The 27,447-nt window shown below is 44.0% G+C and overlaps 1 protein-coding gene across 1 annotated transcript in view; it reads right to left on the reverse strand.

Annotated features, from left to right (window-relative positions):
* The window catches only part of LOC127029010 (CDC42 small effector protein 2), a 39,201-nt gene extending 15,431 nt beyond the window's left edge, over positions 1 to 23,770 (reverse strand). The window contains exon 1 of the mRNA XM_050914682.1: positions 23,495 to 23,770. Coding sequence (XP_050770639.1) covers positions 23,495 to 23,548 — 54 coding nt within the window. The 5' untranslated portion in view covers positions 23,549 to 23,770. The remainder of the gene's footprint in view (positions 1 to 23,494) is intronic.
* Between the last annotated feature and the right edge of the window lie 3,677 nt (positions 23,771 to 27,447).

The raw sequence follows: 27,447 nt of genomic DNA on the forward strand, positions 1-27,447 counted from the left end.
TTCTTATCTCAACCCACGAGTTTTACTTTTTTTTTCCTTTGCTTTCCTCCTCCTCACCCCACTGGGAGGGGGAAGGGGGAAACGGCTGCGTGGTGCTGAGTTGCTGACTGGGGTTAAACCACGACAGCCTTTTTGGCGCCCAACGTGGGGCACGAAGGGTTGAGATAACGACAGATCTGATCAGAGTGTGTTAAAACAAACTTGTTATAAGTATTCATTGTATTGGTTTGATAGTTACTGGTTACAATGTGGGTTCGTTTGCTCTCAGAGTTGGTGTTGTGGTTCTTGAAATTGCATTATGTAATGACCTACTTGCAGTATATGCTCCCTGTTGTGCTGTTTATCATTTGTGGGAACCGGGCTAGAGTTATCATGTTGTTGTTGTTTGTAACACTGGCTTATGATATGATAGAAGTGCAAGCCGTGAAACTAATCGGGTGTTTGTACTCGGCATTGTTGTCACCTCTGTACTTCGGGAGCTGCCTATGGGAGACTATTAATAATTGTACCTTTTACCTTTTCTCCTCTGGGAACCAATCTGTGGAGGAGAGATCTCCGTACTTCGGGTGCTATCTCCCAGAGAATATTAATAACTGCACTTTCTACCTTTTCTCCTCGGGGAGCCAACCTATTGGGGAGACATCTTCCCACATCTTCCTTTTCTTTGCCAGGTTAATTGCAATAGCATTGAAGGAGTTTGTAAATTTTGAATATCCTTGGGATGTTGAACTTAGTATGGTCGTACTGCTAGGAATCAGCCTGTTCCTGAATGTGATTCAGATCTTGCCTAGGGTTAAACAACTATTTAAAAATACCACCCAGAGATCAGCTCCCATGACTGCAGCTACTCCAACTCTGGCGACAGGCACTACGGCCACTCAAACTCTGGCGACAGGCACTGCAGCTACTCAAACCCCAGCGACAGGCAGTGTGGCTACTCAAACCCTGGTGACAGCTACTGCAGCTACTCTAATCCCTATGACAAGCACTGTGGCTACTCAAACCCCAGCAACAAGCACTGTGGCTACTCAAACTCTGGCGACAGCTACTGCAGCTACTCTAATCCCTATGACAAGCACTGTGGCTACTCAAACCCCAGCAACAGGCACTGTGGCTACTCAGACCTTGGCAATGGATGATGCAGCTGAACTAGAGAATCAACCGGTGCCAATATCAATCGCCCCTATACAGAAGAAGAAATATACAAAAAAATCAGTTCGCTTAACAAAGGATGAAGGTGAAGCAGGGCCATCATGAGAACAGGAGGAAGAGGCAGAACCAGAGATAATCACCCGGTCACTATCCCCGAGTGAGCTGCGAGATATGCGAAAAGACTTCAGCCGTCATCTGGGAGAGCACATTATCACCTGGCTGCTCCGATGCTGGGATAATGGGGCAAGTAGCTTGGAATTAGAGGGTAAGGAAGCCAAGCAATTGGGATCCCTTTCTAGGGAAGGGGGCATTGACAAGGTGATTGGGAAAAACCCACAAGCCCTCAGCCTCTGGAGGCGACTTCTATCGGGCGTGAGGGAAAGGTACCCCTTCAAGGAAGATGTTGTATGTCACCCAGGCAAGTGGACCACCATGGAGAAAGGTATCCAGTACCTGAGGGAATTAGCCATGTGGGAGGTGGTTTATTATGACCCAGACGATGGGCGGTTACCCACAGATCCAGATGAAGTCCAATGTGCACGACCCATGTGGCGGAAGTTTGTACGAAGTGCACCGTCATCGTATGCCAGTGCATTGGCAGTAGTGGACTGGAAAGACGAGGAGGGACCAACAGTAGATGAATTGGCTCGCCGACTTCGGCAATACAAAGAAAGTCTCACTTCCTCCCTCGTTGCGGCTGTGGAGAAACTGCCAGACACGCTAGCCGAGAAATGGTCCCAAGAGTTCCAGCGATTTGAGGATAAGTTTGGCTGCCCACCTATACGGACCAATACCTCAGCTATTAGGAGAAGGTATCCTTCTGGGCAAGAGAGAAGAGAGAGAAGGTATATACCACGGGGTACCCTGTGGTTTTACCTGCTTGACCATGGAGAGGACATGAGGAAGTGGGATGGAAAACCTACCTCAGTCCTAGATGCACAGGTACGGGAATTGCGAGGAAAAACAACTACAAATGAGGGTTCTTCCAGGAAAATGGTTGCTTCAGCCTCCAGTGAGCACTGCGAGCGGTGTGGCCGACAGAGTGGAAGGGCTGATCTTACTCCTGATTCTATGAAAAGGAATTCTAATCCATTTTTACAACAAGTGAGTGGAGAATCCTATGACCAGGACTAGAGGGGCCCTGCCTCCAGCCAGGCGGAGGAGAGGGACAACCGGGTTTACTGGACTGTGTGGGTTCGATGGCCTGGCACATCAGATCCACAGGAGTATAAAGCTCTAGTAGACACCGGTGCACAGTGTACTCTAATGCCATCAAGCTATAAAGGGGTAGAAGCTATTTGTATTTCTGGAGTGACAGGGGGATCTCAACAGTTAACTATATTGGAGGCTGAAATAAGCCTAACTGGGAATGAGTGGCAAAAACACCCCATTGTGACTGGTCCGGAGGCTCCATGCATTCTTGGCATAGATTATCTCAGGAGGGGGTATTTCAAGGACCCAAAGGGGTACCGGTGGGCCTTTGGTATAGCTGCCTTGGAGACAGAGGGAATTGAACAGTTGTCCACCTTACCTGGTCTCTCTGAGGACCCTTCGGTTGTGGGGTTGCTGAGGGTCGAAGAACAACAGGTGCCAATCGCTACTACAAGGGTGCACCGGCAGCAATATCGCACCAACCGAGACTCCCTGATTCCCATCCATAAGGTGATTCGTCGACTGGAGAGCCAAGGAGTGATCAGCAGGACTCGCTCACCCTTTAACAGCCCCATTTGGCCAGTGCGAAAGTCTAATGGAGAATGGAGACTAACAGTGGACTATCGTGGCCTGAATGAAGTCACACCACCGCTGAGTGCTGCTGTGCCAGACATGCTAGAACTTCAATATGAACTGGAGTCAAAAGCAGCCAAGTGGTACGCCACAATTGATATTGCCAATGCATTTTTCTCAATCCCTTTGGCAGCAGAGTGCCGGCCACAGTTTGCTTTCACTTGGAGGGGCGTCCAGTACACCTGGAATCGACTGCCCCAGGGGTGGAAACACAGCCCCACCATTTGCCATGGACTGATCCAAAATGCACTAGAAAAAGGTGGAGCTCCAGAACACCTGCAGTACATTGATGACATCATCGTATGGGGCAACACAGCAGAAGAAGTTTTTGAGAAAGGGGAGAAAATAATCCAAATCCTTCTGAAAGCCGGTTTTGCCATAAACCAGAGTAAGGTGAAGGGACCTGCACAGGAGATTCAATTTTTAGGAATAAAATGGCAAGATGGACGTCGTCACATCCCAATGGATGTGATCAACAAAATAGCAGCTATGTCTCCACCAACTAGTAAACAGGAAACACAAGCTTGCTTAGGTGTTGTGGGTTTTTGGAGAATGCATATTCCAAATTATAGTCTGATTGTAAGCCCTCTCTATCAAGTGACCCGGAAGAAGAATGATTTTAAATGGGGCCCTGAGCAACAACAAGCCTTTGAACAGATTAAACGGGAGATAGTTCATGCAGTAGCCCTTGGGCCAGTCCGGGCAGGACCAGATGTTAAAAGTGTGCTCTACACCGCAGCCGGGGAGAATGGCCCTACCTGGAGTCTCTGGCAAAAAGCACCTGGGGAGACCCGAGGTCGACCTCTAGGGTTTTGGAGTCGGGGATATCGAGGATCTGAGGCCCGCTATACTCCACATGAAAAGGAGATATTGGCAGCATATGAAGGAGTTTGAGCTGCTTCAGAAGTGGTTGGTACTGAAACACATCTCCTATTAGCACCCCGACTGTCGGTGCTGGGCTAGATGTTCAAAGGGAAGGTCCCTTCTACACATCATGCAACTGATGCTACATGGAGTAAGTGGGTTGCACTGATCACACAATGAAGTCGAATAGGAAATCCCAGTCGCCCAGGAATTCTGGAAGTGATCACGGACTGGCCAGAAGGCAAAGATTTTGAATTTTGGAATATCACCAGAGGAGGAGGTGACGGGTGCTGAAGAGGCCCCACTGTATAATAAACTGCCAGAAAATGAGAGGCAATATGCCCTGTTCACTGATGGGTCCTGTCGCATTGTAGGAAAGCATCGGAGGTGGAAGGCGGCTGTGTGGAGTCCTATACGACAAGTTGCAGAAACTGCAGAAGGAGAAGGTGAATCAAGTCAGTTTGCAGAGGTGAAAGCCATCCAGCTGGCTTTAGACATTGCTGAATGAGAAAAATGGCCAATACTTTATCTCTATACTGACTCATGGATGGTGGCAAATGCCCTGTGGGGGTGGGTGCAGCAATGGAAGCGGAGTAACTGGCAACGCAGAGGTAAACCCATCTGGGCTGCTGCATTGTGGCAAGATATTGCTGCCCGGCTAGAGAATCTGGTTGTGAAAGTACATCATGTAGATGCTCATGTACCTAAGAGTCGGGCCACTGAGGAACATCAAAACAATCAACAGGTAGACAAGGCTGCTAGGATTGAAGTAGCTCAGGTAGATCTGGATTGGCAGCATAAGGGTGAATTATTCATGGCTCGGTGGGCCCATGACACCTCAGGCCATCAGGGAAGAGATGCAACATATAGATGGGCTCGCGATCGAGGGGTGGACCTGACCATGGACACTATCGCACAGGTCATCCATGAATGTGAAACATGCGCTGCAATTAAGCAAGCCAAGCGGTTAAAGCCTCTTTGGTATGGAGGACGATGGCTGAAATATAAATATGGGGAGGCCTGGCAGATTGACTATATCACACTCCCACAAACCCGCCAAGGTAAGCGCCATGTGCTTACAATGGTGGAAGCAACCACCGGCTGGCTGGAAACATATCCCGTGCCCCATGCCACCACCCGGAACACTATCCTGGGCCTCGAGAAGCAAATCTTATGGCGACACGGTACCCCAGAAAGAATTGAGTCAGACAACGGGACTCATTTCCGGAACAATCTCATAGACACCTGGGCCAAAGAGCATGGCATTGAGTGGGTATATCACATCCCCTATCATGCACCAGCCTCTGGGAAAATTGAGTGATACAATGGACTGTTAAAGACTACATTGAGAGCAATGGGTGGTGGGACTTTCAAACATTGGGATACACATCTAGCAAAGGCCACCTGGTTAGTCAACACTAGAGGATCTGCCAATCGAGCTGGCCCTGCCCAATCAGAACTTTTACGTACTGTAGAAGGGGATAAGGTCCCTGTAGTGCACATAAAAAATATGCTAGGGAAGACAGTCTGGGTTACTCCTGCCTCAGTCAAAGGCAAACCCATTCGTGGGATTCCTTTTGCTCAAGGGCCTGGGTGCACTTGGTGGGTGATGCGGAAGGATGGGGAAGTCCGATGTGTGCCTCAAGGGGATGTGATTTTAGGTGAGAACAGCCAATAGATTAAATTGTATGCTATTAATTGCTATATAATCCTGCCACTGTATGTCATCATTATTATAATTATTATGTGCTATATTAATGGTATTACAGTAAGAATTACTTAGATTAATGAAGAATGAACTTTGACAAAACTAAGTGCAGTAGTGATGGAACCAGGACTGACTTCAGCATGCAACAATCCGACACCACACACCATCCTCCTGCTGCGCCCAATGTCACCTGCCTGCCACATCACACCGAAGCCCAATCCTGTTCTGCCGACTGAGCAGACTTTGCATCATCCCTCCTGCCCAGACAGACTGTTACGATAGATGGAGCTCAAAGTCATGGACTGAATGAACTCAACAGACATTTGATAGAGATGGCCCATAGACCGCGGGAATGATATCTGTGTGTATATATTAAAAGACAGGAAAGGTGATGGTGATTAATTGGAAATGTATCAGAAAGTGTGGGATCTGGGCATGATGTAAATGGTATAGAATAAGGGGTGGATATTGTCCTGGTTTCGGCTGGGACAGAGTTAACTTTCTTTTTAGTAGCTGGTACAGTGCTGTGTTTTGGATTTAGTGTGAGAATGATGTTGATAACACTCTGATGTTTTAGTTGTTGCTAAGTAGCGCTTATCTTAAGCCAAGGACTTTTCAGTTTCCCATGCTCTGCCAGCAAGCAGGTGTGCAAGAAGCTGGGAGGGAGCAGAGCCGGGGCAGCTGACCCGAACTAGCCAAAGGGGTATTCCATACCATGGAACGTCATGCCCAGTATACAAACAGGGGGGAGTTGGCCGGGAGGCGCGGATCGCGGTTCGGGAACTAACTGGGCATCGGTCAGCGGGTGGTGAGCAATTGCATTGTGCATCACTGGTTTTTTTTTCTCCCCCCCCCCCCCCCCCCTCTTTTTGTTGCATTCCTTTTCATTACTATTATTATTATATTTCATTATTACTATTGTTAGTATTATATTTTACTTTAGTTATTAAACTGTTCTTATCTCAACCCACGAGTTCTACTTTTTTTTTCCTTTCCTTTCCTCCTCCTCACCCCACTGGGAGGGGGAAGGGGGAAACGGCTGCGTGGTGCTGAGTTGCTGACTGGGGTTAAACCACGACAACCAGTAACCACTAGTTAATCACCATCAAACCCTGATTCTTAAGCAAGTTTCTTATCAGAGGCCATCGAAGCAAGTTACATCTTGGCATGTGCCCACTGATGTGATCTCTTTGAAGCAATGGAACAATATTTAAATGCTCTGCTAAACAAAGACCCCAAAGCAGTTCACTCTAAAAGCAAATGAAACTGATGCTTTTTTGTTGCAGGAGCACTCAGTTTGCATTTACATTAGTGTTTTAACTTGGATCAGGAGCATGTTTTTGAAGGGACTTTGCCAGTCCCTGTCTACCATGCTTCAATTTGAATTTCAGGGTAATCTTAGAGTGCATAAACTGGATTTCTTTTGGATGAAGCTGAACTGGAAGACACTCTCCTAGCTGATATACTCCAATTGCTAATGGACATTGAGGCCAGAGGACTAGGCGAGCCAGTCTGACTTAAACCCTGAAACACATCTAATGTTCACCTTGGTTCCTCAACACCAACTGTTTTGCTCTACAAAACTGCTCCTGTTAAGATGTGCTACTTCTTAGCGAAGACATAGACTCATTCAGAGAACTAAAAAGACTGACTAGTGTGGATGAATGGATATGGAGAGCATTGTAAGAAGTCACCTGTTTTAGGAGGATATAACATAGGAGACAGGAGTGGAGGAGCATGCTTAGAAAGGCTACAAAACTTTTACAGATGAGACTACAAACATTATTATTCTGAAGTTGTATTTTCTGAGACCCTGTACCTGAAAGAATACATGCAGTACTGTTGTTCTGTAAACAATAGGAATTGACACATAGATTGGTTCTTCAATAAATTTAGTATATTTAAACTGAAAGGAGCACGGAAGCAGCACATTCATCTTTCGCTTTAGAAGAAATTAATAGCACAATTATGCTAATTTCCCTCAGTGTATCATTTGTGCCTATTCTGTGCTTGTTTCTAATGCAAGTCATGTGCCCAAGCTGATAAGCCCAGCTGAAATAAATTCCAGTTAGCCTTCATCCATGCCCCAAACTCCATTTGGTAATTTACCATAAATTAACCTTAAAATATAAATACCATTAATCATTCCAATAATGAGATCTGACTATAAAGGTGATCTATAAAACAGCTTTGCATTTGTATGATGCTAGTGGAAAGGACTTCAATATACAAGCAACTGAGTATTTACAACATCTGAAGGCTTGTTTTAAAGTAAGGAAGATGTTTCTGACAGAACACATGTATGTCCTAACTGACAACCTAACTGCAATGAGATCCTATTTCCTGTATCTGTGTTTCTTGAGGATGCTTTCTTGGGAGGGGGAAAACTGAAACACACCACCCCCCAAAACACATGCACACACCCCAACCCTCACATTATGATTAACTTGTTAAATGTCTGTTATCTTTCTTGTTTGTTTGGGTCAAGTTACTGAAACATTTCATATCAAAGGCAAAAAAAAATTCAAATTGGAATTGTGTTATTTGAGATTTTTTTCTTTCCTTGTCCCACAGTGTCCAAGTACAGGAGATGCAGGTTTGTGTATTAAACATTTGAGGGGAGCGGAAGCATTTTGAGGACCTATCTCAGAAGCTTTGCTTTATACACATACAGTAGATGCACTGAAACTGTATCACATTTCCATTACCATAGTAATGAAGTAAAGAACTGATGTCTCTTCTTAAGCTGTGAATGATGTTTTGTATTCACACAGGGTAGCATCTCTTTTGAAGTACAAATCAGAATTCTGAAAGCCACCAACATTTGCATGATTTAGAAATTATTTTAACCCTGTAAGTTTCTTGAAGCTTTTGATAAGGCTTAAAAAAATTAATCTAATTATACCATGTATTCAACCTACCATTTAGCATTAGCCACAAGCATTTTATTAAAACACCTATTTAATAGTTTAAAAAGCTACTTACTGCTAGAAACTCAAAACTGAAATTTGTTTCTTTAAACAAAGAATTGCCACTGATGGTCCCAGAGCCATGTAAAATTTCCTTTTTATTTTTTATTCCCTTTAATTTTTGGCTTTCAGAGAAATTATCTTTTCTGATCACCTCCAAATCTTGTCCAGAGTTTGGGCTGCACTTCTCTAGCTCAAGTCATTCCATAGTGATGGCAACAGTTCTAAATTAGTCAACTTCTCTGCCCACTTAAATATATATATATATAAAAGAAAATTTAATTTTCTCCTTTGCAGTTATGCATTCCTCTCTGCCCTTCATGAGAAGTTCTCTCAAAAAAAACCAACAAACAAAACCCCCAAAAAACATGCAGATTAACATCAAGTAGTGTAGGGTCTCAAATATATAATAAAAAACTCAAATTATGTCACTTAGATCCAAGCAGGCTGATAATTATTTTTCTGGAAGCTGTTAAAAGTAGAAGTCCTAAATGAAGTCAAACACAGAACAGCATACAAAGATATCCTGAATTCACTGCAAGTAGTAGCCTATATACCCAGGGGATCAAGGGCAAAGAAGTGTCTCCTGTTTAGCAGAGAGAAAAGCATGTTCTGCTTAATCTACACCAGATTTTTAAAAGATATCATCTAGGTACATACCCTAAATCCAGGTCTGAGTGAAATATAACTGATGCACACCACTTCAAATGATCCGCTCTCTTACTACCAAAGCCTATGGTGATTTTAATTGCTGAAGCCTCCATCTCAGCTCTACAAAAGCCTCTATCAGCTCTCAAAAGAAAGTGGTATTGCAGGTGCAGATTAGGAAGGTGCTTTCTAAACATAAAGTAGAAACTAAAGCAATTCAAGGAGAAGTTACTGCTGTACTGCAAACATACAGTTTCTGAAAACAATGCTTCTTTATTGAAATTCCTTCATATGACACTTTTTTGCTGTCACTTATCATTTCATCATGTCTACTTTATATGCAAGAAAGGCTGTCAACTCTTCTTCCCACACAGCAATGCTCTTTACCCAGCTATATGTTGTCCTGGCATTTTATATCTTAAGATTCAACAAGGCTAAGTGCCGGGTCCTGCACTTGGGTCATAACAACCCCATGCAACGCTACAGGCTTGGGGAAGAGTGGCTGGAAAGTTGCCCGGTGGAAAAGGACCTGGGGGTGATGGTCGACAGCCAGCTGAATATGAGCCAGCAGTGTGCCCAGGTGGCCAAGAAGGCCAATGGCATCCTGGCTTGTATCAGAAATAGTGTGGCCAGCAGGACTAGGGAAGTGATCGTCCCCCTGTACTCGGCACTGGTGAGGCCACACCTCGAATCCTGTGTTCAGTTTTGGGCCCCTCACTACAAGAAAGACATTGAGGTGCTGGAGCATGTCCAAAGAAGGGCAATGAAGCTGGTGAAGGGTCTAGAGAACAAGTCCTATGAGGAGCGGCTGAGGGAACTGGGGTTGTTTAGCCTGGAGAAAAGGAGGCTCAGGGGAGACCTTATCGCTCTCTACAACTACCTGAAAGGAGGTTGTAGCAAGGTGGGTGTCGGTCTCTTCTCCCAAGTAACAAGTGATAGGACGAGAGGAAATGGCCTCAAGTTGCGCCAGGGGAGGTTTAGATTGGATATTAGGAAAAATGTCTTCACTGAAAGGGTTATCAAGCACTGGAACAGGCTGCCCAGGGAAGTGGTTGAGTCACCATCCCTGGAGGTATTTAAAAGACGTGTAGATGTGGCGCTTAGGTTTAGTGGTGGACTTGGTAGTGTTAGGTTAATGGTTGGACTTGATGATCTTAAGGGTCTTTTCCAACCTAAATGATTCTGTGATTCTAAGATTGCAGTAATTTCAAGTAAACTAAGAAACTAAGCAACAGAACACCCACTGCCCCCAACATGAGTCTATTAAAGAGAAAGAATGGAGCATATCAATGCTAACAACAAATTAACATCAAAGACAGACTAGACTTAAACATTTATCTGTGTAGGGCACAGTAAACTAAATTAGAAAGGAAATAGCATGCTGATCTGATCTAGTCTAATCCAGAACACCAGGTCTCCAGCCAGGTCCAAATCAATATGAAGTGATCCATGAATAATGTGATGCATCTTTATTTTTTGACACAGTTCTTTGTCTTTCATTCTGTCTAATTATCTGTAGAACTCTGTCATTATTTCTGCTCACTCTGCAAGAATATCTCTATTAGTCTTTATAACAGAAAAGCCAAAATAACAGATTGTTAAGATATTTCAATACAAAATTTGTAAGCTTGCCACAGACACACACATGCAGAAAAGCTAAAAAGTTACATTTATTGAGGCATAATACCTGTGCTTTACAATCTTCCTTTCTGAATAAAATAATGAGAAGCATATTTTATATTTTAACAAACAACATTGATACATAATCAAGAAAAAAAATAAAATCATGCTTTGGCACTTTAACTGATGCACAGTAAAAACATCAACTTCCTGAGATTAATTTTCCAGTCTTGTACCAGTCTTTCCCTTAATTTTAAGACTATTTTAAAAAAGCCATTAAATCAACCCTTAAAAGGAATGCAGATTATGGAAACCAAGGTATCCATACTATTACATTGTAGAATTTAGTATCCCAGCAGCACATGAGGCTAAATTGGGTCACATTTATCTGGCAGGATTGCTTTAACTGAGCTTCCTAGTGGCTTGCAGGATCAGAAGCCTAGCTAAGACAAAAAATAGTTTTTTCCTTTTATTAAATTATTACTCTCATAAAACAGGCTTATCATCACTTTCCGCAAGAAGGCAACTAAAGAACATATAATTCCTCTTTGAAGACTGGTTCAATTTACTTGCTAACTCCCTACTGGGAAACTTTCCCTGGTGAACAGAGAAGTGAATGATCCAGCTAGATGCTCTAAAGGGCTCCTTTGCAGAAAGACTTTCTGCAGTCAGAGAATGACCACTTACATTTATTATCTCCAAAACATTTGCTGTTTGCCACTACAGAATAAATTCATGAGATACATACTGATGAAGTAACTGGTCAGGATGCCTTTGGAGCAGCAAGGAGAACCCAGAGATAATGATGAGTTCATACTGGTGAAAAATACCATAGCAAGGAAATACCAATGGGAGGATTGCCAGAAAAGTCAGCAGTCAGGAATGTAAGCGCTGACAAACAGTCTCAGGTACTCCATTTCACAGCATGGAGAAACATTCATAAGCATGGAATCACAAATTTGCTTCAGTGGCCATCTCACCTCCTACTCCTGTAAGGACTTCTGCAAAGCTCCCAAATTTGTCATCTTTGGAAAACTGTTCATCCAGTTCATTTAGGTAGGTCACTGGAACAAGCACATCCCACAATACATTATGATCTAGTTGGTCTTTGCTTGCTCTCATAAAGTCAAAGCAAAAAGGAGTTATTATCAATACAAAGGAAGCAGGAACAGTCTCTCATATTCTACTCATACTATGAAAAAGTCACACATTTAAAAGGTGATCCTACCAGTGCACGTGAAAATGATGGCATTACACACAAAATAAAAAAGACAATACAACAAGCATAGAATAGAATAGAATAGAATAGTTCAGTTGGAAGGGATCTACAATGATCATCTAGTCCAACTGCCTGACCGCTTCAGGGCTGACCAAAAGTTAAAGCATGTTATTAAGGGCATTGTCCAAAGGCCTCTTAAACACTGACAGGCATGGGGCATCGACCACCTCTCTAGGAAGCCTGTTCCAATGTCTGACCACCCTCTCGGCAAAGAAATGCTTCCTAATGTCCAGTCTAAACCTCCCCTGGCGCAGCTTTGAACCATTCCCACACATCCAGTCACTGGATACCAGGGAGAAGAGATCAGCACCTCCCTCTCCACTTCCCCTCCCCTCAGGAAGCTGTAGAGAGCAATGAGGTCGCCCCTCAGCCTCCTTCTCTCCAAACTAGACAAACCCAGAGTCCTTAGCTGCTCCTCATAGGACATGCCTTCCAGCCCTTCCACCAGCTTTGTTGCCCTCCTCTGGACACATTCAACTACCTTAACATCCTTTTTAAATTGTGAGGCCCAGAACTGCACACAGTATTTAAGGTGAGGCCGCACCAATGCTGAATACAGCAGGATAGTCACCTCTTTTGACCAGCTGGTTATGCTGTGTTTGATGCACCCCAGGATGTGGTCTGCCCTCTTGGCTGCCAGGGCACACTGCTGACTCATATTGAGCATACCATCAACCAGCACCCCCCAGATCCCTTTCTGCAGGGCTGCTCTCCAGCCACTCCTCTCCCAATCTATACTTGTGCCCGGCATTACTCCGTCCTACATGCAGAATCTGGCATTTGGACTTGTTAAATTTCATCCCATTAATCATTGCCCAATGCTCTAATCTATCCAGATCCCTCTGCAAGGCCTCTTGTCCCTCAAGAGAGTCAACAGCACCTCCCAGTTTGGTATCATCAGCAAACTTGCTAATGGTGCATTCAACTCCTGCATCCAGATCATTGATAAATATATTGAACAGAACTGGCCCTAGAATTGAACCCTGAGGAACACCGCTGGTGACTGGTCGCCAGCCAGATGTAGCCCCATTCACTACAACCCTTTGAGCTCTGCCGTTCAGCCAGTTCTTCACCCAGCACACCATGTACCTGCTCATCCCACAGTTGGACAACTTGTCCAGAAGGATGCTGTGAGGGATGTATGACAAGACAAGCATGCAAGACAATTTAGCAACAGATGATCCAGTAGATATTTTAGGGCTGCTTAGATACTGAGCCCACATGTAACACAAATTTATTTGTTCAATTTTACACTTCTAAATACAGTCTGGGTGAAAAGTAGTCAGGAACAGTAGCAATAGCTCCTTACTCCTTCATTAGCTGCACTTATAAGATACACAAGTTTTGTTACGGACAAAATCTCAGATATTTTCATTATTCAGAATTCACCACCAGTCTCGAAGTAGGATCAAAAATATATTACACATTCATTTTCAGAGGCGCTTTTGGCTGCTCATAATGTTCAGAAAGTCTTTCCGCCTTCTTTTCCATCTCTTTGACAAGGCTATAACCTGTTTTGCAGGTCTTCTGCAAAATATAACAAGCAGTCATTACATAAGGCACAACACTGAGAAGCATTCAACATTGTTATCACTGCTTGTTCTTCAAAAGGTATGCACCTCTCTGCAATTACTGCTTCATGATCAGTTCTTCACAGAGCATTCTTTACAGTTTTAGCTGAAATCTGATAATGGCATGTGATGGGTTGACCCTGACCAGCAACTAAGCACCCACCAGCCACTCGCTCACTCACCCCACCAGTGGGATGGAGGAGACAATGGGAAGAGCAAAAGAGAGAAAACCTCATGGATCAAGATAAAGACAGTTTAATAAGTGAAGGGCAAAAAAAAAAAAGGAAAAAAAGCAAGTGATGTAAAGGCAATCACTTACCACCTCCTACAAGCAGACCAATGCCCAGCTGGTGTCTGAGCAATGGCAACCTTGTAAAGACTACCCCCTCATCATGCTGAGTATGATGTTATATGGCATGGAATATCCCTTTGGTCAATTTGGGTCAGCTGTCCTGGCTGTGTCCCTTCCCAGCCTCTTGTCCACCCCCAGCCTACTCACTGCAGGGGCAGAGTGAGAAACAGAGAAGGCCTCGATGCTGTGCAAGCACTATTCAGCAATAGCTAAAACATTGGTGTGTTATCAACACTGTTTAGCCACAAATGCAAAGCACAGCACCATATGGGCAGCTATGAAGAAAATTAACTTCATCCCAGACAGACCCAGTACATGGCACTAATCAAATATAGGGGAAATTATGGGAATTCAGAAGAATGAAGCATGGAAATCTGCTGGCTTAAGAAGTTCAGAATTTCTGTAGTTTTCAGTTACTTCAAGGGAGAGGGGAGAATGAAGCAATAAAAACATTGTGCTATATTTGTGTAGGACACTATATGATAAACTAAATAAAAGTACAAAAACGCAGCAAGTACACTGATTTCCCAGGGAAGTATCTTAAGTAGTCATGGCAGACTATCATGACAACTCTCTGTGTGAATATAGTTATTTCATTATCCTTAGAGCAAACACACTAATCTAACATGTCTGGGAAGACGCATCCTCAAACTAGACTTGCTTTCCCTATTTCTTTGGAGGGCCTGAATTTCCTCCATTAGTTCAAAGTTAAATTTTCAACTCAGACATAAAAAGAAAGCAAAGTGCAAAGGAAATAAGTACTCAGTCATGATTCCATACCATGTTATACAGCAGTCATTAAGCTATTACTGACCAACATTTTCCCCACACAGCATGCAAGTAATGAGGCTGTGGAATACAAATAAGTTCTTCCCCACTCCAGCAACAGAAATGGATCCAATTTCAACAGCAATAGTCTGTCTTCAACAAAACTTCAACATCACTGAAAAAGAAACCTCAACTATCAGTTTAGTCCAGCTAATGAGCTAAATTCATTTCCTATTCCACAAGTTTCATGTCTTTCCATGGTTTAGTAACAAGTTTTAACAAATTATGAACTCAACGGATATAACTAATCTATAATTAACTGATTACTGTGATGGCAGAATTTCTATTGTGTAAATGTCTCCTATTTGCATACTTCTTTTGGACACCATTCTCTCAATCTAATACTGGTAATTCTGAAGTTGGATCCATTGGAGAAATGCAGGAAGTTTAGTGGATTTCCTAGTATGTCAGATCTACTGGTCTTGCCAGAATAAACCTATATTCAAGAGCTTCTTAAGAAAGATGGAATAGGAAAAGATGGTTCTTTAGTAGTCAGCAAAAGAAATGAAGCTTGGCATTGGAACACGAAGCACCACAGAGATCGCAAACTCCTCCAGGTTCCTGCATTACTGGTAACTTCAAGGCAACTGCTTCCCAGTTCCATGAATGTAGTTAGCTTCTATCAAAAAGACAACACAGCCAACATCAGCTATTGGCTACAGATTTACAATCACAAGCAGTTAAAAAAAATAAATCAGAGAATGAAGAAGAGAAAAAGCAATAAACAAAACAGAACAAAAACAGTTTTCTAAAGCATCGCAAACTGGGAATTTGCAAACTGGGTGCATAATAATGGGTAGATTATTTATAGTAAATATTTTTCCTTGTACTTTTCAGAAAATGGAACCATATAAAACCTAAAAAGATAGGCAGACAACTCCATTTTCCCCATCAACTAGAGCTATGGACACAGAACTCAATCATAATCACTGATAGGAGAACATCTATTGTTCCTAAATTTAAAAAATAAAACTAAGCTAAAATAAAAAACACACACCCCTCCGCGTTTTATAGCCTGAATGTCAGATACCTTTTTACCAACAGATGGGTCTCCAGTGGACTCTTGCAGCTATGCTAATAAAACAAGTTGGTTTTGAACAGATGGTTCATCAACATGACAACTGCCAAATTCTGATCTTATCAGATGATTTTAAGAGATCCCTGTACCACAGTGTCATCAGACTATACCACTCAGAAGCATGCTTCCACAATCAAGGCACAGAATATGCATCTGTCTCTTCCCAGATTTCCTGCATGGTCTCTGTGCCTCACCTCTATCTACAGACACTTCTCCGTTTCACTGAAATTCCCCAAAGTTCTGGGTATAAAGTGCCCAAAGATTCATGGACACAGGCTATAGAGTAGCCTTCTACAACTGCTGTCCAAGTCATTTAGGTCTATGTGCTTCTTGATAGCTTCAAAATTTTACACTAAGGACAGCTGCATACCATATCAAAATAATTTAGGACAAGAAGAAATGAATCAACATGAAATGTCTCACTTTAATGGGGAGAATCTGAATTGTCTAATATGGAATTAGTAAAAGACAGGCTATCGCTTTATAGTTGCCCTATAGAGAGCTTCCTAGAGCCTCTTTCACGTCAAATGTTTGGAAATAACGCATTAGAAACAATTTTGAAAATGAGAAGGCTGTGGTGTTCCTTTTCACATCTTTCTTACTATCTCTCTAGTGTTCACTCCATATCCCTCTCTTCACTGCCTTGCTGAATGTACACTCCCACCCACCCCTGTCCAAAAAAGTTTCATCCTTCCAGATAACTGATATCTGTAGCCCACAGCATACTTATAAGGAGCACTCCCTGTCTTTGATCCTTTTCCTTTTCTATTCCAGTAACTTTTATCTCTGTCCTGGTCCCCTAAAGCTATCTGTAAACTTTGTCATTTGATAACCATTGAGGAATTTCCCCCAAATGATGGTGGTTATTCTTACTGGATTTACAAGTTACCTCTGTAAAGGACCTCAAAGACTGGATAACTAGAAGATGATATAAAATGATATTAAGGAATCCTATCACTTCAAGCTTCTGTCAATTCCCTCACCTTCCTTTGTCCTAAATTATTTGCAGCAGCTACATTAAAATCCTTCCTGAAAAGGAAGTTGATACAGCTTTTCAGAAGCTTAAAAAACCCCTTATTTTTTATAAAAGCAATGTATACTTGGTTTATACTCCAGCTGCTTTTAAGTAGAAATAGAAACATTACAGCTTCAGAAGTGACCCTAGGTCTCTAACTGTAACATCATTCTAGACAATTTTAAACATCCATTTAAGTTTTAAAGTGTTAATTGTAACATATTGTACTAAAAAATCAAATAAACTTTAAGTACATTTTATAAATCTAGTGTGTCTCTAAAGCTGATGTGCAAGCATATAAATTTCCCCACTAAGAACATGACAGTGGTTTTGTTTTCCAGCTGCAAAACTAAAAAAGTAAAAAAATTGAAAGACATACATTATCACTGAGACTCTCAATATTCCCTCTTTGGAATCATTAAGGAAAAAAGTTTTGAAAAACCCACTCCCAGGTATCTACCTTTCTGCCTTTCCCAGTTCTGTTTCGCTGCAGGCTTCATTTTCAGACCACTCTTCTTTGAGCTATCTGAGACTGCATAATTACAGGACACTGTTGTTTAAGAAATTGAAATAAGTAAATTTGCATAAACACAATCTAAAACAGATATGGTTGTTTGTTTACCTGGGGAACAGTAACAGCAACAGCATAAAATGTACCACATTTAGCGCCTCCTGCAGCATTTCTTCCCTTAAACATTGCAAATATAAACGTCTGCTGAGTTTGGTCACAAAAACTAAATTGTTAGTAATATTCACTCCTGTACTGCCTGCAGAGCCAACATAGCTAAGAGTCTAAGTTGATTTCTATTCCTTCTTGAGAGCAGCCCTGCGGAGAAGGACTTGGGGGTACTGGTGGATGAAAAGTTGGACATGAGCCAGCAATGTGCGCTCGCAGTCCAGAAAGCCAACCATATCCTGGGCTGCATCAAAAGAAGTGTGGCCAGCAGGTCGAGGGAAGTGATTCTGCCCCTCTACTCTGCTCTGGTGAGACCCCACCTGGAGTACTGCATCCAGCTCTGGAGTCCTCAGCACAGGAAAGACATGGACCTGTTGGAACGGGCCCAGAGGAGGGCCACAAAAATGATCAGAGGGCTGGAACACCTCTCCTATGAGGAAAGGCTGAGAGAGCTGGGGTTGTTCACCCTAGAGGAGAGAAGGCTGCGGGGAGACCTTATTGTGGCCTTTCAATACTTAAAGGGGGCTTATAAGAAAGATGGGGAAAGACTTTTTCATAGGGCCTGTTGCGATAGGACAAGGGGTAATGGTTTTAAACTAAAAGAGGGTAGATTTAGACTAGATATAAGGAAGAATTTCTTTACAATGAGGGTGGTGAAACACTGGAACAGGTTGCCCAGAGAGGTGATAGATGCCCCATCCCTGGAAACATTCAAGGTCAGGTTGCACAGGGCTCTGAGCAACCTGATCTAGTTGAAGATGTCCCTGCTCATTGCAGGGGGGATTTGACTAGATGACCTTTAAAGGTCCCTTCCAACCCAAACTATTCTATGATTCTATGACCAAATTATTTACTAAATTCCAATGAGCTGAAGCAAAGGGATTAATAGCAGAAAACATACTGTGCCAATGTGGGAAAAAGACCCTGCTTGAACTCTCTGAATGCAGACTGAGTTTGTAGCCCTGGAAACTGGAAGTTTTACTTATTTTAAAAGGCTTTTCCTTGTAAAATGTAATCATTTGATGTACATTTTATGGAGCAACAAAATACTATATGGTAAAAGAGATTTTAAGGTTGTATTTCACAGTAAACTTCAAAGGAAAAGTTTTATCTGTCTGATTACATAAAAAATTACAAGGACACCAAAACCAAACAAAATCTTCTCATTCCTTTTATAATTTTTCTTTCTTTTCACTGAGAAATAATATGACCTGACTGATTCTAGAACATAAGTGTACTGGTTTTGGCTGGGATAGAGTTAATTTTCTTCATAGTAGCTTGTATGGGGCTATGTTTTGGATTTGTGTTGAAAACAGTGTTGATAATACAGGGATGTTTTAGTTACTGCTGAGCAGTGCTTACACAGCGTCAAGGCCTTTTCTGCTTCTTATGCTGCCCCACCAGCGAGTAGGCTGGGGGTGTGCAAGAAGTTGGGAGGGGACACAGCTGGGACAGCTGACCCCAACTGACCAAAGGGATATTCCATACCATATGACATCATGCTCAGCAATAAAAAGCTGGGGGAAAGGAGGAAAGGGAGGCATTCGCGGTTATGGCATTTGTCTTCCCAAGTAACCGTTACACGTGATGAAGCCCTGCTTTCCTGGAAATGGCTAAGCATCTGCCTGCCGATGGGAAGTAGTGAATGAATTCCTTGTTTTACTTTGCCTGCATGCACAGTTGTTGCTTTACCTGTTAAACTGTCTTTATCTCAACCCACAAATTTTCGCATTTTTACCCTTCCCATTCTCTTCCCTGTCCCACTGTGGGGGAAGTGAGTGATCAGCTGTGTGGTGCTTAGCTGCCTACCAGGGTTAACCCACAACAAGTTATTATGTAATTTAAGATATCCTAAGTACTTGATCACTTTTCCTATTATTTAAAACAATATGGTTCAGATAGTGTGAACAGAAGGGCTTACATCAAACAGACTAAATAGAAATAAATATTTAAACCAGTGTAAAGTTCAAAGAGAGAGAGTGTGCAAGAGAGATCTAAATACTGCAGATCATTTTGGTGAAATGAAGCATGATACGAGCAGCATACAAGGAGACCAATTTTACTGTCTTCAAAGGATAATCAAGAGGCCCTCATATTTTTAAAACATTACTGCAGATTTTACACTGCAGTAATTTCACATAAGTATTATGCACTTCAGAAATTCCTCTTGTATTTTAATACATCTCTTAAGTCTAATCAGCTTTTCCATATCTAAACTACTTACTTGACGTCAATTTTAAAAAATAAGATAGTTTTCATACATAATTAACATCATCTAATTTAAAATGTAGCTAGAATAAGTGTTTGCCAAAACATTTAAGCTGCACTACATTCAATAAAAAGTCACGGTGCTTATACACATGCCCCATGAAGACCTACTTATCAATGTCCAAGAGCTCTGTATTTTACAGTATTCTGTAGTGCCTTTCCTCAGAGAATGTCAAAGCAGTTAACAGCATCCTGGGCAAGCATTAATCTAAGTAAAATATTCCAGAAGTTGATCGGTTTTTGCAACAATGAAGCAGATTCTTCCCTTCACAAAAAAAAAAATCCAAATCAAAAAATCAACCCCCTCCCCAAAACCTCACATGCAAAACACCAACAACTCACTATCCAAAACACATACTTGACAAATTAGAGAAACCAGGGACTACAGTTTGTACCTATTTGCTATTTAGAAAACACCTAAGTGTTGCAGCCTGCAGTAAACCCCATAACCTTCAGGTATTCTGCTTGAACCACTAGATCAATTAACATCTTAATCTTCTCTGTCTCTCTCACTGTCTCTCTCTGAGTTTCCCTTCTCTCTCACTATCTTTTGCGCCTTTGCTCGCTGTTTCCCTCTCTCGCTCTATCTCCCTAACGCTCCCCACTCTCTCGCCGTCTCTCCGCCTCTGTCTCCCTCTCTGAATTTTGTCTCACTCCCTGTCTCCCTCTTTCTCTCTCTCTCTCTCTCTTCCCCCCATCTGTCTCTCAGTCATTCAGTCTCTTAGTTTCTCTCTAGTTCTTGCTCAATCTGTGGCCCTCATTCTCTCCCTCCATATCTATCTTTCTCTGGCTCACTCATGCCATCTCACTGTCTCTCTCGTTCTCACTACCTTGCTCACTTGCACTCACTTGCTCTCTCTGTCTCGTGCTCACTCAATGTGTTGCCTGCCATCTCGTGCCCATTCCCATCATCTTGCACTTGTTCTCATGCATGCTACTGACACCTTGTGCTCATTTTCTCACCTGCTTGCACTTGCTCGCAGTTGCACTCTCATGCTTGTGACTGTGTCACTCTCTTGCTGCCTCACTCTTGCTCCATCTAGTGATAACTATCTTTCTCTCCATCTATTACGCTCACTCAAGCGTGTGCTCTCGTCTCACTCACTGTTTTGACCAATTGCACTCGCTCCAGCTCACTCCCGCAGTCTCACACTTGCTCACTGTCTCTCACTTGTGCTCGCCTCCTCTTGCATGCTGTCTCACACTCGCTGTCTCGTGCTCGCTTGCTGTCTCACCCTCTCTCACTCAGTCTTGCACTTGCCATCTCACTCAATCTCATTCTCTTGCCCTCGCTCACTCGCACTCACTCGCTCCCACAGTCTCGCATTCATTCTGTCTCACAACTGCTGCCTCACTCGCTCTTGCCATCTCACGTTCCCTCTCTTCCTCTTTTGCTCGTGCTCTTTTCCTCCCTCTCTTGCCTGTTGCCTCCTGGTCTCTCACTCTAGCTGCCTTGCTCTCGTTCTCGATAGTCTCTCCCCCCTCCCTCGCTCTCCAGTACGTGCTCATCTCCTCCTTCTCTCATTCCAGCTTGTCTTCTCACATTTGTCTCTCTCTCTCTCCCTCATGCTCGTATCCTCGTGCTCTCCTTTGTGCTCGTCTTGTTCCTCTCCCTCGTGCATTCGTCTCCTCTCCCATCTCCTCCCTCTCTCAATTGTGCTCGTCCCCTCCCTGTCGCTAGTCTCCTCACACTCTTGCTCACACTTGTATCCTCACATTCATCTCCTCAAGTCTCATGCTCGCATTCATCTCCTGGCGCTCATCACCTAGCACTTGCCACCCCACGCTTGCTGTCCCACGCTCGCCGTCCCATGCTCACCTCCTCACTCCCTTGCCTGTACTCACCTCCTCGTGCTCACCTCATCCCACTAGTCCATCTCCTCCTCACACTCACCTCCTTGCCCCTTGCCCTTGGTCTCGCTTGGTCCTCGCCCCCACTCGGCTCGCCCCCGTTGCTCGCCTCCTCACCTTGGCTCGCCTCCTCGCCCACCTCCTTGCCCACTCGTTTGGCTCCTCACCTGCCTCCTTGCTCCCACTCTCCTCGTCCACTTGCCCCCCTCCTCGTCTGCCTCCTTGCCCACTCGCTTGGCTCCTCGCCTGCCTCCTTGCTCCCACTCACCTCCTCGCCCACTTGCCCCCACTTAACCCCTCATCCCCTCGGTCACCTCCTCATCCCCTGCCCCCTCATGCCCCTCTGCCCCCTTGTGATTGCTCATCCCCTAATCCCCACTTGCCTCCCTGCCTCCTCGGCCCCCTCTCTCGTTCGCCCTCCCCCTCTCGCTTGCCCTCTCACCCTCCCTCTCCCTTGCTCTCTTGCTTGCCCTCGCCCTCCCACTCACTCATGCCTTCTCGCCCTCCCTCGCCCTCTCGCCCACCCTCACGCTCCTGCTCACCCTCATCCCTCCCTCTCCCTCACTCTCTTGCTCGCCCTCGCCCTCCCGCTCACTCGCACCCTCTCACCCTCCCTCACTCTCCCCCCCTCGCCTGCCCTCACCCTCCTGCTCACTCACTTGCTCGCCCACCCGCCTCACTCACTGTCACTCTCTCACCCTGCTCTCTCGCCCTCTTGCTCCCGCCCTCCCTCTCACACCCTCGCTCTCGCTCTCTCGCTCGTGCTTGCTCCCTCCCTCGCTCCCGATCTTGTGCAACCACAATCTCTCCTGCCACATGCTCGCTCTCCCGCTCACTCTTGCTCTCATTCACTCTTGATCTCTCCACCCGCACTCCCCTGTTCACGCACTCACTCGCTCTCCTGCCCATGCTCGCTCTCCTGCTCTCACATCTGCTTCTGCTCGCTCTCTAGCTCTCGCTCTCTCGTGCCCTCACTCGCTTGCCCTCGCATGCGCCCACACTCTCTCCCATGCTCCCGCTCCCCCTTGTTTGCACTCACACTCGCCCTCACTCGCTCCCTCGATCTCTCTCCCTCCCTCTCTCGCCCCCTCGCGCTCCCTCGCTCATGCTCGCCTGCACACTCTTGCTCCCCCTCTCTCACGCTCTCACTCCCCCTCGCTCCCTCCCCCTCGCTCCCTCTCCTGCTCACCTGCTCTCGCTCCCTCCCACTCCCGCCCACTCACTCTCGCCTGCTCACTCACTCTCGCCCGCTCTCCCTGGCTTGCACTCCTTCCTTCCCGCCCACCCCGCTCTCTCACCCACCCGCCTCCTCGCTCTCTCGCTCTCCCTCTCGCCCGCCCTCTCTCTGACTTCATTTAAATGAATGCTAAGAAAGGCAGAGGAGGAATGGATTTTACCCTATATTTCTTAACAGCAATACTTCTTTCCTTCACCATTGTCCAGCCACACAGGAAAATAAGCCTTAAACAGTATCAGACGTCATGACATTTCCAGATTTCCACCTGCTTTTTGGCAGATGTTAGAGCAAGTTTAGGTCCTCCTCACTCTCACTCTCCCCTTCCCCTTCCTTTCTCCCTCTCTACAGTTCAAACATATAAAGGCTCTTTTCAAAGACTTCAGACAGATTTAAGCTTAAAGACAGGAAAATCTCTCTATGACAGTCTAGATCAGACTCTTTTCTTTCACAGCTAAACCAAGATGGTAGTTAATTCCTTAATTCTCACTGGGCTTAGTCCAACAGCACTAATTTAAGAAGCTAAAACAAAAAAAAAAGAAAAATTGAACAATATATTGAATTATACACAAAACAGTTCCAATACTCATACTTACAGGCTGAGGCTGTTCTGCAATACAGCAGTTGAAACACAACCAGAACTCACTCATTGTTTACAGTCTGAAGTGCGAACACAGATGAAAAGCAGGATTCAATCTCTGCAAAAGTGTCTCCAGGTAGCAAGTTCTTTAAATAGATTTATTTATAATGGTTCCAGTGTGAAAAGTTTCTCTGTCGAGCTTTTCTCCAAAGAAAAGTCAGTCCCAGGATAAACAGGTTGAAGATAATTTATTTTGGAGTCTTCTTTCAGAAGACTGGTCCCAGCACCACACAAGTGTTACATATGCTTCTTTGATCCCTAGCGTTATGTGAATCTGAAAAGAAAGAAGTACATTACATCAGAAAGAAAGAAGATACAGAATCTCATACTCACAGCCAGCCACCCAAGCCAGTGATTTCTTGATAATATCTTGAACTACAGAGTGGAGAGACACTAGCAAACAAGTCACACGCTTATTTCTTTTTAAGAGCCATCTCTTAAAAGCACAGGAGCAGGCAATTCCAAAGTATCGGAAGTCAAGCAAGGGGGGCAGAAGACTGGCTTGGCTGAGCAGGGATCTTCTTCTTCTAGAACTTAGGTGGAAAAGGAAAGTGTATGGACATTGGAAGCAAGGACAGGCAACACAGGAGGACTACAGAGATGCTGTTCGCCACTGTAGGGAGAAAATTTGTGCGGCCAAAGCTCGATTAGAGTTCAAGCTGGCCAGCACTGTGAAGGACAACAAAAAGGGCTTTTTTAAATATGTTAACAGCAAAAGGAGGATCAGAGATAACACTGGTCTGCTACTTGATGAGGTCGGTCACCTCACAAATAGGGACATAGACAAAGCGGAGATGTTTAATGCCTTCTTCGCCTCTGTCTTTAACACCGATGATGGGCCCTGGGACCCCCGGAGCCCTGTGTTGGAAGACCGTGACTGGGGGGATGATAAACTCCCAGCTGACTCTGAACTAGTCTGAGACTTGCTGCTCCAGCTGGATGCACATAAGTCTATGGGGCCCGATGGGATTCATCCCAGGGTACTAAAAGAGCTGGCTGATGTTATCGCGGGACCCCTCTCCATTATTTTTCAACGGTCTTGGGAATCTGGAGAGGTCCCAGTTGACTGGAAGCTGGCAAATGTTGTCCCAATTTTCAAGAAGGGTAAGAAGGAAGACCCTGGTAATTACAGGCCTGTCAGTCTCACTTTGGTGACTGGTAAAATTATGGAGAAGGTTATTCTGGGAGTTATTGAAAAACACTTGAGAGACAATGCAGTCATTGGTCATAGCCAGCATGGGTTCACGAGGGGAAAGTCCTGCTTAACCAACTTAATTTCCTTTTATGACAAGGTCACCCATCCAGTCGACCAAGGGAAGCCAGTAGATGTGGGGGTTTTGGATTTTAGCAAAGCTTTTGATATTGTCTCTCACAGTATCCTTCTGGACAAAATGTCCAGCATACAGCTAGACAAGTCCATAATACATTGGGTGAACAATTGGATGATGGGTCGGGCTCAAAAAGTTATAGTAAATGGGGTTCCATCAGGCTGGTGGCCAGTCACCAGCGGGGTTCCCCAGGGCTCAATTTTGGGGCCAGTGCTCTTTAATGTTTTTATAAATGATCTGGATGCAGGAATCAAATGTACATAAAGTAAGTTTGCTGATGATACTAAACTAGGAGGAGCTGTGGACTCCCTCGAGGGTAGAGAGGCCTTACAGAGAGATCTGGATAGACTAGAGAGCTGGGCAATCACCAACCATGTGAAATTTAACAAGAGCAAGTGCCGGATTCTGCACCTGGGATGGGGTAATCCTGGTTATATGTACAAATTGGGGGATGAGAGGCTGGAGAGAAGCCCCGCGGAAAGAGATCTGGGGGTTTGGGTTGATGGCAAGTTGAATATGAGTCAACAGTGTGCCCTGGCAGCCAAAAGGACCAACCGTGTCCTGGGGTGCATCAAGCACAGCATAGCTAGCCGGTCGAGGGAGGTGATTGTCCCACTCTACACTGCACTGGTGCGGCCCCACCTCGAGTACTGTGTGCAGTTTTGGGCGCCTCAATATAAGAAGGACATCAAACTATTAGAGTGTGTCCAGAGGAGGGCGACCAAGATGGTGAAAGGTCTCGAGGGCAAGACTTAGGAGGAGCGGCTGAGGTCATTTGGTTTGTTCAGCTTGGAGAAGAGAAGGCTGAGGGGTGACCTCATCGCAGTCTACAACTTCCTCAAGAGGGGCAGTGGAGGGGGAGGTGCTGATCTCCTCTCTCTGGTGACCAGCGATAGGACACGAGGAAATAGCATGAAGCTGCGTTCAGGGAAGTTCAGATTGGACATTAGGAAAAGGTTCTTCACTGAGAGGGTGGTCAGTCACTGGAACAGGCTCCCCAGGGAAGTGGTCACGGCACCAAGCCTGTCAGAGTTCAAGGAGTGTCTGGATGATGCTTAGTCATATGATTTAGTTTTAGGTAGTGCTGCGAGGAGCAGGGAGTTGGACTCGATGATCCTTATGGGTCCCTTCCAACTTGAGATATTCTATGATTCTATGATTCTACAGTGACTAGTGAAAATGGCGTATACCAGAAATTCAAGTGAGGCTGAAATTCTCTAACTTCTGTTAGGTGAACCAGCATCAAGAACTGGCATCCAATTTTCCAGCAGCCATCTATGTTTGATCTATTCCTAACTTTCACTGTCTTAATGGAAAATGACAACTGACCATACACCCCTTTAACTTCTTAAGGAATTCTGCTTATTGACACTTCATATTTCTCAATGGAAAAATTACCCAGTCCATTTACAGAGCAAGGTAGCAAGGTTTAAATACTATTTGACCACAGTCCTGTAGCACAGCTGTCAAGCAAAGATGCTTTTCTAAATCTAGAGAAAAAAGCATCTCCATATTCTGAAAACTTCACACCTTAACTAGAACTAGGGATTTTCCAGAAATCATTGTTGGAAGTACCCTGATAGGTATTCTTTGAAATAATGGTGACATTTTTGAAAAGTTGAAGGGAGGGGTTCAAACTACTTACTGAAGCTGCTCTGAAAGCCATGTTTATCTCACCAGGCCAGATGCACTTGCAGAAGCCCTCTTCCTCCCTTCCCCCTAGCAGGGCAGGCACTTCTAGGAACTTTGGCAATGCTTTTAATGCACCAATTCTCTTTTGTACTCTCAGATCCCAAGAAACCCGATTTGCAAGTAACTCTGCCAGACAAAGCACAACATAGGCTAAATAAGGCTGAAAACCTTTTTTCACTTCCTCATAACTTTCCCATAGCTCCCCTAAAATGCTCCATGTTTAGTTTCAAGTTAAGAATAAAAACATTGAAGAAACTTCTTCAAAGTTTAAGTTATACTTTTTCGTGCATTTTTAAACACTAAAAGCATAGGTCTTGATTCTGTACAGTGATCCATTTTATTCATGTCCTTTCCTTTATGATAAGGTTTTGAACATTATGACTGAAGTTACTTCTAATTAGAGATTTTCTTATAAGGGTTTTATTTTGAGATCATTGGTCATTTGGAGTAATTTTTTTTTCCTCCCTACTTATATTGAAATAGTTTTCATTATTTCCTTAAGTAACTTGAGAATAGATTGTACTTCAAATTAAGCTCAAAACAAATTCATAGCCATGAAGGACCATCATATTATGAGAATGTGTTGCTTCTGAATGAAGTTTCAAAGAATACTGTAAATGGTGCAGCAGGATATCCTTTTATACACAAGGAAAGAACAACTTTACCAAATAAAAAATACACATCTCTACCAGATTTTTTTTTTTAATTATTATTTTAAAACAAATATTTTCAGGAAAAAAAGACTACTCCATAACATATATAGAAAAATAGCCAAGCAAACATAGAGTTAGCTTAAAATAAAAGCACATGGTGCATAAAAGATATCCAACACCGAAATGCAACTTCAATGGAGATATCGGTATTATTGACCTAGTTAAGATACAAACTG

The sequence above is a fragment of the Gymnogyps californianus genome, unplaced genomic scaffold, assembly GCF_018139145.2.
Source record: "Gymnogyps californianus isolate 813 unplaced genomic scaffold, ASM1813914v2 HiC_scaffold_60, whole genome shotgun sequence".
In the NCBI taxonomy this organism is placed as follows: domain Eukaryota; kingdom Metazoa; phylum Chordata; class Aves; order Accipitriformes; family Cathartidae; genus Gymnogyps; species Gymnogyps californianus.